Source organism: Bos indicus, chromosome 8 (assembly GCF_029378745.1).
Source record: "Bos indicus isolate NIAB-ARS_2022 breed Sahiwal x Tharparkar chromosome 8, NIAB-ARS_B.indTharparkar_mat_pri_1.0, whole genome shotgun sequence".
NCBI lineage: Eukaryota > Metazoa > Chordata > Mammalia > Artiodactyla > Bovidae > Bos > Bos indicus.
Genome location: NC_091767.1, coordinates 29,261,535 through 29,274,906, shown reverse-complemented (window position 1 = coordinate 29,274,906; position 13,372 = coordinate 29,261,535). Strand labels below are relative to the sequence as shown.

Below are 13,372 nucleotides of genomic sequence, written 5' to 3'. Positions count from 1 at the left end.
TTCCAGTGAGTTGGCTTTTCACATCAGGTGGCCAAAATATTGGAGTTTCAGCATCAGTCCTTCCAATGAATAGTCAGGGTTGATTTCCTTTAGGATTGACTGGTATGATCTCCTTGCAGTCCAAGGGACTCTCAAGAGTCTTCTCCAACACCACAATTCGAAAGCATCAAACTTTAGATCACCAAGTCCTTCTTTTCTCTCTTTATCCCCCAAATATAGGTAGAGCAGGACAGAAAACCAGATTGTAAATCAAGGATGCCCAACTGATATTGTTCATCCCTACTGAAACTCACATATATATAAACACACACATGGTGTGTTATCCATGTGCAAGCACACACATACACATACACACACACACACAAAAGATAATCCATATAAGCTGCCACCTGAGGACTTAAATCAGACAGAGATATTTTCTGTGTTAAATGAACCTACCAACACTGCTTGAATGCCATTGATGGTAACAGTGGAAAGGAAAAAATCTTCACTTACATTTCACATTTACATCTGATCTAAATATATACACTGCATTGGTAAAGCAAGAGGAAATTGACATGGCAGAGTAGGAGGATGCAGAATTTACCTCCCCTCTCCCTCCCACCTTATGAACACATCAATAATACATCTACACATGGAGCAATTCTCACTGGAAATGGACTGAAGACTGACAGAAAGATCCTTATGCAACCAAGGCTAAAAGAATTTGTGCAGGAAGGGAATAGAAGTAATCACGTGGGGGCCTGCACCCTAGGAGGGGCCACAGGACAGGAGGGGCATTACAAGGATGAAGATATCCCTGGGGAGTGAGTGGCTTGACCCATACACTGGGTGCACCAGCCCTGGGGTCAAACGGTGGGAAGACCTTCGGCTGGTTTGAAAACCAGTAGGACTGACAACGGGGCTGTCAGAGAGCTAGACTCTACTCATGAAGAACCCACACATTCTTGTTTACTCCCAATACAAGATAGAAAAAGATTGAAATTCCTCAGGACACTGGCTGGCTTCTCACAACTGTCTCAGTGCATGCCCTGGCCCGTGCTGAGTACCCTTCCCAGCCCCACTTGCTCAGAGGCACAGGTCCCCACTAGAATGAGCTGAGGAGAGCTGCCATAGCTGAGGAGAGTGCCCAGTTGTGGGGGATAGAGCTGGCTTGGGCCCCACCCTCACGGCCATTGCTCCAGTACCTTGGGACATGGCCCTACCCCAGTAGGGTGGTGGTGTTGGCAACTGAGCAGAGAAGCCCTGGCTCACACCTGGCTCTTGCTCTAGCTCCTCGGTCTCTGGCCACAACACCTACCAAGTTGATAGAGGCCACTACAGTCTGAGGAAAGACATGAGTTATGTTCATATCAGATCCAGCACTCCCATGAAATCCATGGGGAACATGCGCAGACTGTGCAGGGATGTTCACACACAAGGACATACATTTAAGACCACGATGGGTAACTCTTACCTCATTTTATAGAGACAGAAAAAGTTAACCAAAGTGGGAAGATGGAGAATTTTATTTGAAATGAAAGAAATAAAAAAAGAAACCTATAAAACCATCCAGTGAAACAGAGATAAATGAGTTACTAGATAAAGAATTTAAAGATTAGTAATAAGAATGGTAACTGAGAGGAAAGAATACATGAACTAGAAAATTTGAAAAAGTCAAAACTGAAGTATACAATAACTGAAATGAAAAATGCACTAGAAATAATTAACAGACTAAGTGACACAAAGGACATAGTGTTCTGGAAGATAGAATAATGGAAAATATCCAGTCAGAGCAACAAAAAGAGAAACAAATTTTAAAAACTGAAAACAGTTTAAGGGACCTCTGAAACAACATCAAGCATAATAACATTTACATTACAGAGGTCCTAGAAGGAGAAGCGGAAAAGGCAATGGCACCCAACTCCAGTACTGTTGCCTGGAAAATCCCATGGACGGAGGAGCCTGGTGGGCTGCAGTTCATGGGGTCACTAGAGTCAGACCCGACTGAGCGACTTCACTTTCACTTTTCACTTTCATGCATTGGAGAAGGAAATGGCAACCCACTCCAGTGTTCTTGCCTGGAGAATCCCAGGGACAGGAGAGCCTGGTGGGCTGCCATCTATGGGGTCGCACAGAGTCGGACACGACTGAAGCGACGCAGCAGCAGCAGCAGAAGAAGAGAGAACAAAAGAGGTCAAAGGATATTTGATGAAATTATGGCTAAAAACTTCCTGAACCTGAAGAAGGAAACAGATTTCCGGGTAAAGGAAGCATAGAGGGTCCGAAACAAGATGAAACCAAAGAGAACCACACCAAAACATGTCATAATTAAAATGGCAAAAGTTAAAGAGAGAATTCTAAAGGCAGCAGGAGAAAAACAAAGAATCACATACAAGGGAACCCTCCTCCCCCAAGGCTATTAATGGATTTTTCTGCAGAAACTTTGCAGGTCAAAAGGGAATGGCATGATATATTTAAAGTGCTAAAGGGGAAAAACCTACAACCAAGGATATTCTATCCAGAAAGATTATCCTTCAGAATGAAAGGAGAGATAAAAAACTTATAAGCAAAAACTGAAAGAGTGCATCAACATTAAACCAATTCTTAAAGAAATGTTAAAGGCTCTTCTCTAAGTGGAAAAGGAATGAATGGGCTACAACAAGAAGTAAGAATCTATAGGAAAAGAAAAATCCACTAGTAAAGGCAAATATATAGTAAAGGAAACTTGCACAGTAAAAGACACCATAAACAAAATGAAAAGACAACTTAGTGACTATACAAGCACATAAACAACTCACACAACTCAACAGCAAATAATAATAATCCAATTTAAAAATGGTCAGAAGATTTGAATAGACATTTTCACAAAGGGATACATAGATGGCAAACAGGCACAGGAAAAGATGCTCAACATCGCTAGTCATCAGAAAAACGCAAATCAAGAGCAGAGTGAGATATTACTTCACACCTCTCAGAATGACTGTCATCAAAAGAACACAAATAACAAACGCTGGCAAAGATATAGAGAAAAGGGAACCTCATACACTGACCCTAATGCTGGGAAAGATTAAGAACGGGAGAAGAGGGCGACAGAGGATGAGATGGTTGGATGGCAGCATCAAATCAATGCACTCGAGTTTGAGCAAACTCCAGGAGATGGTGAAGCCTGGCATGCTGCAGTCCATGGGGTCACAAAGAGACAGACACAACTGAGCGACTGAACAACAAAAACAAAACGTGTGTAGCCACTGTGGAAAAGAGCAGAGAGCTTTCTCAAAAAACTAGAAATAAAACTGCCATATGACCCAGCAATTACACTGCCGAGTATACTGGAATAAAACAAAAACACTAATTGGAAAAGATAGTTACACTCCAATGTTCGTATCAGTATTATTTACCATAGCCACCATACGAAAACAACCCAAGTGTCCGTTAACAGATGAAAGGATAAAGAAGATATGGTTTATACATACAATGGACTATTACTAAGCCATAATAAAGAATGAAAGTTTGCCATTTGCAACCATCTGGATGCACATAGAGCATATTGTACTTAGCGAAATAAATCAGAGGGACAAACACTCTATTTTATCACTTAAGTGTGGAGTCTGAAAAATAAAATGAATGACTATGAGAAAACGGAAACAGGCTCACAGATACAGAGAACTAGTGATTACCAGTGGGAAAAAGGAAGAGGGGAGGTGCAATATAGGGAGAAGGAATTAAGAGGTACAAACTACTAAGTATAAAATAAATAATCCACAAGGATATATTGTACAATACTGGGAATATAGCCAATATTTTATAACTTTAAATGGAGTATAATATATAAAAATATTGAATCAGTATATTGTATACCTACAACTAATGTAACATTGTAAGTCAGTTATATATTAAAAATAAGAAGACAAAGCAGTTTAAACTCTTAATTATGTATTTTCATGTCTATGCAACCCGACTTAAAAATAAGATAATGGATTACAGTCTATGTCTTTCTTTGATTCCTTTGAACAATTTTGAGTTAGAGACCTTTTCTCTCTCAGTCCAACTATGCTCAGTATCACAGTCACTTTTTTGCCTCAATCAGCTGAAAGGGACCATTTGGCTTATCTCCTATAGAGGAAAGAACTTAATTTCAGGACACGAGAATCCTCAATTTAAATTTCTCACCCTGACAGTAGGAAAAAAACCCCAGAAAACCAACTAGATACCCATAGCCTGTCTGGTTTCGGTTGCTTTGTGTGTAAAACGGGAATGCTGCTGCTGATAAGTCGCTTCAGTCGTGTCCGACTCTGTGCGACCCCATAGATGGCAGCCCACCAGGCTCCCCCATCCCTAGGATTCTCCAGGCAAGAATACTGGAGTGGGTTGCCATTTCCTTCTCCAATGCATGATACAGAAACATGAAAGTGAAGTCGCTCAGTCGTGTCCGACTCTTAGCAACCCCATGGACTGCAGCCCACCAGGCTCCTCCGTCCATGGGATTTTCCAGGCAAGAATACTGAAGTGGGGTGCCATTGCCTTCTCCAAAATGGGAATAAAGCTACCTTTTTTTTTACTGACCAGAGTACCTTCCTGTCTTCCCTTCCCTATTTTGTTTGACTGCTATATTGCACTTCACCTGTGTTCCAGGACACTCGCGGGGCATTTGTATCTGTTGTTCTGATGGAAATGTGGACTGTAATAGGTGCACTCTTCTCAAAGAAGAAGTCATAGACCTCCAACTCCACCTGTAAACAAACAGTTGAATATGAATATATCGACAATTTATAATATAAAATACCATTAATTCTTGGATATATACCGCAGATGGAGGCAAACTAATTCAGGTTTCTGTTGTTGCCTGACCTCATTTTTGACAACGTAATGTCACTTTTTCCAGCTGTATGTCTTATTCCTTAATTTATCAGTGTTTTAAAATTTTTTTTTCTATGAATGAAGTTCTTAACCTGAAATAAGCAAATGTGCTAGCAATGAGTCCCTGCATTTGTTCAGGAGACTACATCAGTCCAGCATCAGACCACTTCAGCTTCTCGCAAAGATATGGGATCTAGAGCAGTGTTTCTCCCCTGTGATTTCACCCCCCAGGGGACATTCAGGAATATCTGAAAACATTTTTGGTCTCACAGATAGGTATGCCCATGGAGGTGCTACAGGCATCTAGTGGATAGAAGTCAGGGAGGCTACTATTAATAACATCCCACCATGACCAGGTCAGTCCTTACAACAAAGAAATTAGCCAATTCAAAATGCCAACAATGTTGCAGAGATCCCGATCTACAGGCAGCTATCCCACTAGATGTATTATTAAATATATATTTATTTGCTCCCTTGAATTCCATAGCTCATAAGTAGGCTTATACATTTTGAGCTTTATTACATGCTGTGTGTGAATTACACCAGGTGCTGAAGAGAAGGATGAGGTATAATACTGTAAAGGAAGGCAGGCTACCTACTTTTGAAGAATGTTTGGTCTATTTGAGAGGATAAAAGAGACAATCAGATAGTACCCTATCAGCAAATACTACATAAAAAAAGAGATTCAAGAGTGACAAATACACACATTGACAATGAAACTATACCGATATGGGGGACATCATTTTGGAGGTCTAATATAAACATATTTTAGGTTGAGCCCTATCACTAAGGAGCTTTCCTCTAAGATAAATGTAGTACCTACCGGAGTGAAGTTGGATTTTCATGCCTGTAAGAACAGACTACCTGGTGTAACAGCTGAGGGGAGGATCAGCTAGCTTAAAGCGCACCGGCCATTGCTCTGCTCTCAGAAATCCCACCCCAGGGGGCTTCCGGCCAAAATAATTGAAAAGTGCAAAATCTCCACTGAGAAAATTGAAAGTCACCTTCTAACAAAACAAACCAAAAAAAGCACACATCTGGACACGTTCTGCTTCAGTATTACATTGTACAATGCTGGACGTAACACATACAAAGCAGACCGAGTAGCAGTGCTTTATTTGTGAACGCGAGATAAAACTGGACATCTAAAGAGAAATTACCTCATGCTATGGAAGAAATGAGAAGTGAAGACAGGAAAGAAAAAACCAGTTGCCACTTACTATTATGAAGTGAAGAAAATAAAAGTAAAGGGCAAAGTATGGCATTTATAGTCTGCCCTTGAGACTAAATGCTAAAAATGCCTAAACTAGACAGAGGGCAATTTGGTAACCCCAGGGACACAAATTTTCCTTAATAGACCTGAACTCAAGTCTGTGTTAACCTGTTTATTTAAATTTTCCATCATTTTTGAATCAACTTGCTGGTAGGTCTACAAGTTTGTGAAGGGTTGTAATGCACAAGTCTGTAACCAGCTGTTCTCTACTCTCATTGAATACAAAACAAGAGGAGCGAGGCAGAAATAGCAGAAATGATTTAGATTAGATAGAGAACATTCCTGATGAAAAGTGATAGTGAAATGAGTCATTCTAATGAGAATATGGAATCTCCTACCCTGAGTAAGCATTATTACTTAAAATTAAGGACTCCAGTAAAAAACCTTGATGGAAAATAATATAAAATAATTTATTAATGAAAGAATTATAAACAAATAGAAGTTAGACCATCTCTAACTTCAATGGTCTATGTAATGCAAGAAGGCTGTTGGAGGCCCTGGAGTTCTCAAATTGGTGAACCTAGGGGCCAAATGTGGCCTCAGAAATGTTTTGCAGCTGGTATTTTATGTTTTAAATTTACAATGTCTTCTATGTTTAAAAGTTGAAAATTTTAACTGAAGTATAGTTGATTAACAATGTTATATTAGTTTCAGGTATATAGCATGGTGATTCAGTATTTTGGCAGGTGATACTTCATTATAAATTATTACAAGAAAAGGGCTACAATTCCCTATACTATCCAGTATATCTTTGTTGCTTATCTACTTTATACACAGTAGTTTTTATCAGTTAATCCCATACCCCTACTTTGTCCCTCCCCCTCCCCTATCCCCTTTAGTAACTACAAGTTTGTTTTCTAGGTCTGAGTCTGTTTCAGTTTTGCATAAACATTCACTTGTATTATGAAACTTGAAATATTTTTACCAAAAAAAAGTAGAGCTTTCCAACTTTTCTTGAAAAAGGAAAGCTACAGCAACACTGGGTCCATCCATATTCTCACATGCAGCAGTCAGCTGTAGCTGAGTTGCATCTGCTTCCTAAATTGCCAGCTCCTTCCTCACTTCCCCGCAGTCTCCCTCCAGATGGGTTTGTTCATTTGCATCACCTGCCTGGTTTGCATCCTGATTTGCAGTGATTGATTCTCTTCTGAGGCAGTGACCATACAAGGAAACTACAGGCTAAAGAGAAGTGGCCTCTTCAATGACTCTCTGAATACCAAAGAGTCTAGCAGCTTTGTCTCTCCTCCCTCTCACCTCATAAAGTCTCCTCTCAGAATGGCTGCTGTTTGGTGGCTGATAGGCAATCTGCATATCCCTTAGATCCTTCCAGGTGAAGGAGGACACTGGTCTGGTGTGATCCCACAGGTGAGTCACATAGCCCTGGAGCGGGGCTTTAGTAATGTTGAACACCAGCAAGGGTTTGGGGGTCTCATCCTCTTCACAGTCCAGAACCGATGTAGTCAATGAGGTCAGGATGAACTGATCCACTTCCAGAATAAACATGGCCATAAATGCAGCTCTTGGAATCTGATTGGGAATTCCAGGTCTGATATAGACAGGCAACCACGCACTCTCTGACTTTGGAAGAAGAAAGAAAAGATAAAGGGGAAAACTATAAATGAAGCTATTGATACAATAGCAGGGTAAATCACACGATATTTAACACAAAGCCACAGCCTAGACGGTGCATCCAGCAGTGATCTGAATCATTTAGAGAGATTTTAATCACATACTGATGCCCAAATTCCATTTCCAGATGTTCTAATTTAACTTTCCTAAGGAGGAAACAAAAAAAAAAACAACAACTTGGTATTCTTAAAGTTCTCTGGTGACTCCAATATTTAGCCAGGGTTGAGGTAGAGCACCAATTTTGTCATTAGAAGGAACTATTCTTTTGATTCCATGTCCAACACATATGGTTTATATGACTTTGGACAAGTTTCTTAACTTCTAAATCTTGATTTCCCCCACCTATAACATGGACTGCCTAGAGGTCCTAAGTACTGCGTGAGGATTACAAGAGATAGCCAAAGTAAAGCACAAGGACTTGCCTAGCAGTCCAGTGGCTAAGACACTGCATTCTCGATGCAAAAGGCCAAGGTTCGATCCCTGGTTGGGGAACTAGATCCCACAAGCCACAATTAAGAGCTTGCATGCCACAACTAAGATCTGGCAAAGCCAAATAAATAAATATTTTTTTTTTTAATCTTAAGAAAAAACAAAGTAAAGCACTAGCAGTGTCTGGCACACACAACCAACCTCCCCTGGCCACCCCATCCACCTCTTGTAGGTTTCAAAGGTGACAATGGCAGGATGAAGGAACCTGTCCTTATAATAGCTGCTCGTGAAACTGAAGGACGTTTGCTTGGTCGTGTATTAGTTAGGACCCTGGGTCTCCAAGTGAGGAGTAAGTCATAAAAAATTGCAAGTAACTCTTCAGGCTAGAAATACACCTTCCCCAAGTAAGAGAGCTATGAGGAAGAGCCTATCATTGTGGGGCTCTCCAGAGAAATCATGAACTTGCATCCTGGGATCTGAGGTCCCAACAAGTGCTATGGGCAGAAAGGATCCTCAGCAGAAGATAACTGGTCATCACAAAATTTTATGTCCGCCGTTATTGGGAGACCAGGCTTAATGACCAGAGCCACATGAGTGCAATACTGCTGAACACTGGATACTTACATAATGGAATGTCTATTTTATTTTTTTTTAATTATTTTTATTTATTTTTTAAAATTTATTTTATTTTTTAACTTTACAACATTGTATTGGTTTTGCCATATATCAAAATGAATCCGCCACAGGTATACATGTGTTCGGGATGGGGAACATAACGAAATGTTTAAAATGAAGTTCTTTTTTTTTTTTTTATTTTTTTCTTTAATAGAAAATTATTTAATTAGTAATGAAGTTCTTATGGGCTTAGTCTCAACTGAAGTTCCAAGAGAGAGCATTTCAAAGACAATGTGAGACAGATACTATAGGCAGAATTTACAAAACAAATTGTCTGGAACCAGTTCCAGACTCTAGAACCTTCCACCCACTCTAAAAATATAAAAAGGTTGAGAGAAGTAAGAGAAAGATTTATTTACAGACAGAAGTTGCCTTGTGTTGTGCTGAGTCACTGCCTGGATGCCTCTCACTGTATGCCCTCTGTGAAGAGGAGGGGGCACGGGGGCAATGCTGCATTCCTTGTCCCAAGTGTCAGGAGGGAAGCTTCTATCACACCAGCCTTACATGTGCCTTTTACCAGTGGAGCACTCAGGGGATTGATGTTGGGCTCATCCCTAAGGAAGCTAAGTGGCCAGAGGCAGAAGAAACGTGGTATCTGTGCTGGGATCAGTCTCTAGTCCTTGTTTGCAGCAGGAGGGAACATGTGAGTGCTCTCAGACATGGAGCAAGTGGGACAGAGGGTTGATCTAGGGTCACCTGGGTCCCTGATGTTTAGGTGCGTCTGTGAGAAGCCAAAAATCTCCACAGAAAGAAGCTGGAGGTGGAGGTCACATCTTAGGAGCCCTGGGAGGAACTGCAAATGACTAATCAGGCTAGGAAAGACGAGAGGCCTTTGCAGAGGGGAATCTCCAGGAGAACAATGAAATGGCCCCGAGACTAAGAAGCTTGAAACATCCACCCAACTCAGAGAGCACAAAGCCATATTCCATCGATGCCTGGTCAAATAAGACCTCACTTTCCAACATTCCTCCAAAACCACCCACTCCTCAGCCTGGAATTTCAGAAACTAGCCAGCAAGGCTCAGAGAAAGAGAGAAAAGCAAGAGAAACAGAAGGTGACAACTCCTCTCTCTCCCACATGGTGGTTTATAAAAACAAGAGTGATAACGCTGAGAGTTTAGACTATGTAGTCCTAATGTGCCATTGAAAAGCATTTGAAGATTTATAATTTAATGAAGAATGAGGATATCATAGTATAAAAGGATTGGTGCTAAACAATAAGAAATATTAAACCTAGAGGTTAAGCCTGAACAAATATTACTTGAAACACTAACAAAATGGATACAAATGTCAAAAGAGTACACTTGAAATACAAGATGAAGTTAAGTATCATAAGGTATAAAGATGATATGCTAGAATTAAAGTGGCAGATTATGTTAACCAAGCCTGGTGGTGGGTAATTGCAGTGAGAAAGGATAAATAGGATCAGACTTTATAATATATATGAAGGAGCCAAAAGACTTCACTGTATTTTTTACTTAATATGTTAAAAACAAAGGTTAAAGAATTTTTTCAATTTAGAACTAAATTTTAAAATGGGATATTAAATAAGTAAAGACAAAGACAAATATAACCTAGAGTGCAAGATGATTTGATTAATTAGCAAGAAAGCATAAAACAAGATAGGAAAAAAAATATCCATTATTATAGAAATATTGTCTATATTCTCTTGTTTAAGACAAATATTCTGAAATTAAATATCCAATTATATCTGCCTTACTGGAGAGGCATTTAAAATTATATACAAAGATTAAACGTAAAATGATGATCCAAAAGAGTTTGCAGATGTGACTGTAAGAATTTCAAAGAGTTAAATTTAAATTAAAAAAAAAAAAAGAATTTCAAAGAGAAATGAATTCAAGGCAAGAAGAATTAAAAAGGACAGTGTGTGCAGTTAATAGTGATAAAATGAACAAGACAATGATTCTGATAAGCAGCACTGTATTTAGTATTATTCTGGACAAGCCAGTGGGGAATACAGCAGAAAATAAGAGGAATAATTACTGAAAAAGAAAGGAAAAATTATCATCATCAGTGGAAGATGTAATTAGTATAGTCTTTAAAAGCCTATAGAATTGAAAAAAATTTAGAATAATTGAATTCAAGAAAGAAGCCAGACAAAAGAAAATTAGACCAAGAAATAGCTTTCCTATTTATCATCACTAACCAACAAGAAGAAATAGTGGAGGAAAAGAAGACTAGTCAGAATAATTTCACAAAAACAAACTGCCTAGTGTTGGACTTAATAGTGTGCGCAAGTGACATGAAGAAAACTGCAAACTTAACAGAAACATATCAAAGGTCATTTGCCTCAATGAAGTGAGATAACCTCTGCCTGGAAAAGATGACTCAATATGGTAAATGTTCCAATATTCCAATTTTTCTGAAAATAATTTATAATTTTAATCCAACCCTGATAAAAAATAATTAGGGGCTTAAAAAAATAACATAAATATTAATTACTTGTCTAGAACTAAAAATAGACAAGAAAATTTTGAAGAGGACCATGAGGAGAAACTTGCCTATAAAATATTAAAATCCATTTTAGACCTTTTATTTTGGACTAATAAGATACTGGCACAAGAATAGGTGGGCAAATCTAAAGAATAAGAGAACTAGCCTTGAAACAGACATATAATATCTTTCTATACAACAGAGCAATCAAAACATCAATGGGAAACAAGTTCATTATTCATCAAATAGTGTTGAAAATTTTGGCTACTTGGAAAAAAACTGTTCTGTTGTTTTACAATAAGATAAAATTTATTTCAGGCAGAATAAAAAGTTAAACATAAACAAGAAACTATTTTTAAATCTATAAGAAATTATGGGTGAATAGTCAGTCTCTTGATGAGGATGGATTATACCAGCATAAAAATAATAAAATAACAAGATACAAAACTTCAAATATAATATAAATTCAATTCCATAAACTGACTCTGGTATGCATGTCTCCCCCTCTGTGTATGTGTGTGTGTGTGAGTATGCATATATATACACATACATTTATAGATATACAAATATTAGAAATACCCTAGTTCCATTTTCTTACTTTTTTCTTTCTGTATTTTTTTTTAAAAATAGCTTCTGCCATTGAGCATATTACTATAATCATAAAAGAATTTGTTTATGACATGCCAAACTGATTATGGTACAAGTTAATTCTAAATAATACAGGAAGGTCATTTTAGAGAGGAAACTTCTAATAAAACTAATCTGAAAATATCAACAAAGAAAGCTGTATATCAATACATGAGGAAAAAGAAGAAAAACAATTAGGAAGAAAAATGGCTCTAAACTTTGTTCTTTACAGAGATAAGGAAGCATTAAATGTCAAAGAAGTTTCATGTCAAAACAAACAGAAAACATATACTAAACATTAGGAGACTGAGAGTTTAGTCTTGATTCATCCATGCATGTATGGTCAAGATATGCAATTTTTGTGGCCCCAGTATAAAATAAGGGGCTTGGGCTAAACCAATTGTTTCCAAAAACATGAGTTTTTTCACTAGTAAAAAAAACGTGTAGACCTTACTATGTGTTCAGTTTTGTGCCAAGCTTTGTAGGCATCACCTCATTAAATCCTCTCAATAAGAAGTACTACTATGCCCATTGCAAGATCTTAAAAATGAGGCATAAAGTACAAAATCACACAGCTAGTTAAGTAAACATTTGAATCCAGGCAACCCAGGCCCAAGGGCAGGCTAACTATTAATGTCAGACTTAAATCTCTTCTCAAATCTCACTTCCCCAAGTGATTTACCTGATCAATTTGACCAGACCACCTCACAATTTTTCCAGTTCTCAATTATAAAATACTACAACCCTGTTTAATCATTTATTTATCATTCTTTGTTTTATTAATTCCTGTGATAATAATGCAGAGAAGGCAATGGCACCCCACTCCAGTACTTTTGCCTGGAAAATCCCACGGACGGAGGAGGCGGGTAGGCTGCAGTCCATGGGGTCGCTAGATTCGCACACAACTGAGCAACTTCACTTTCACTTTTCACTTTCATGCATTGAAGAAGGAAATGGCAACCCACTCCAGTGTTCTTGTCTGGAGAATCCCAGGGACGGGGGAGCCTGGTGGGCTGCCATCTATGGGGTCGCATAGAGTTGGACATGACTGAAGCAACTTAGCAGCAGCAGCAGCAGCAGTGGTAATAATGTTCAACATTCAACTGGGTCTCTTAGGAGAAATCATAGCAAGAAGTGAGACTGAAAGATGGAGGTCTTTCACAAATGTCATCTCAGATCATCTTAAATCAGCACAAGATCTGAACTGTTTTAGCAGGTTCATAGTCATTCCAGCTTCCCAAATAAACACATTACAGAGTACCTGAGTTAGTAGAGAAGCATGCCAATCTTTCATTTAGATTGACTTCACTTTCTGTCATCATTTCAATAAGAAGAGATCAAGAGGAAGAAAGGGAAGGAGAATTTAAGAGCCTGGAAGATGGAGATGGCCCTGCTACAGCCCTAACAGTGGGACGAGGACTCCCTATCTCCCAGTTTCCTATGGCCT

General features: G+C 38.8%; 1 protein-coding gene across 5 annotated transcripts in view; it reads right to left on the bottom strand.

Moving 5' to 3' along the window:
- Positions 1-13,372, bottom strand: part of FREM1 (FRAS1 related extracellular matrix 1) — a 178,293-nt gene that overhangs the window by 123,804 nt on the left and 41,117 nt on the right. For 4 of the 5 annotated variants that reach the window (XR_011568029.1, XM_070794530.1, XM_019965913.2 and 1 more), the window contains exons 6-7: positions 7,367-7,690; positions 4,604-4,712 (exon numbers count right to left, since the gene is read on the bottom strand). Coding sequence is in view for 4 of the 5 variants with exons in the window: in XM_070794530.1 (XP_070650631.1) it covers positions 4,604-4,712; positions 7,367-7,690 (433 nt within the window). In the remaining variant the exon portion in view is untranslated. The remainder of the gene's footprint in view (positions 1-4,603; positions 4,713-7,366; positions 7,691-13,372) is intronic. The other variant, XM_070794531.1, reaches the window with a different exon arrangement.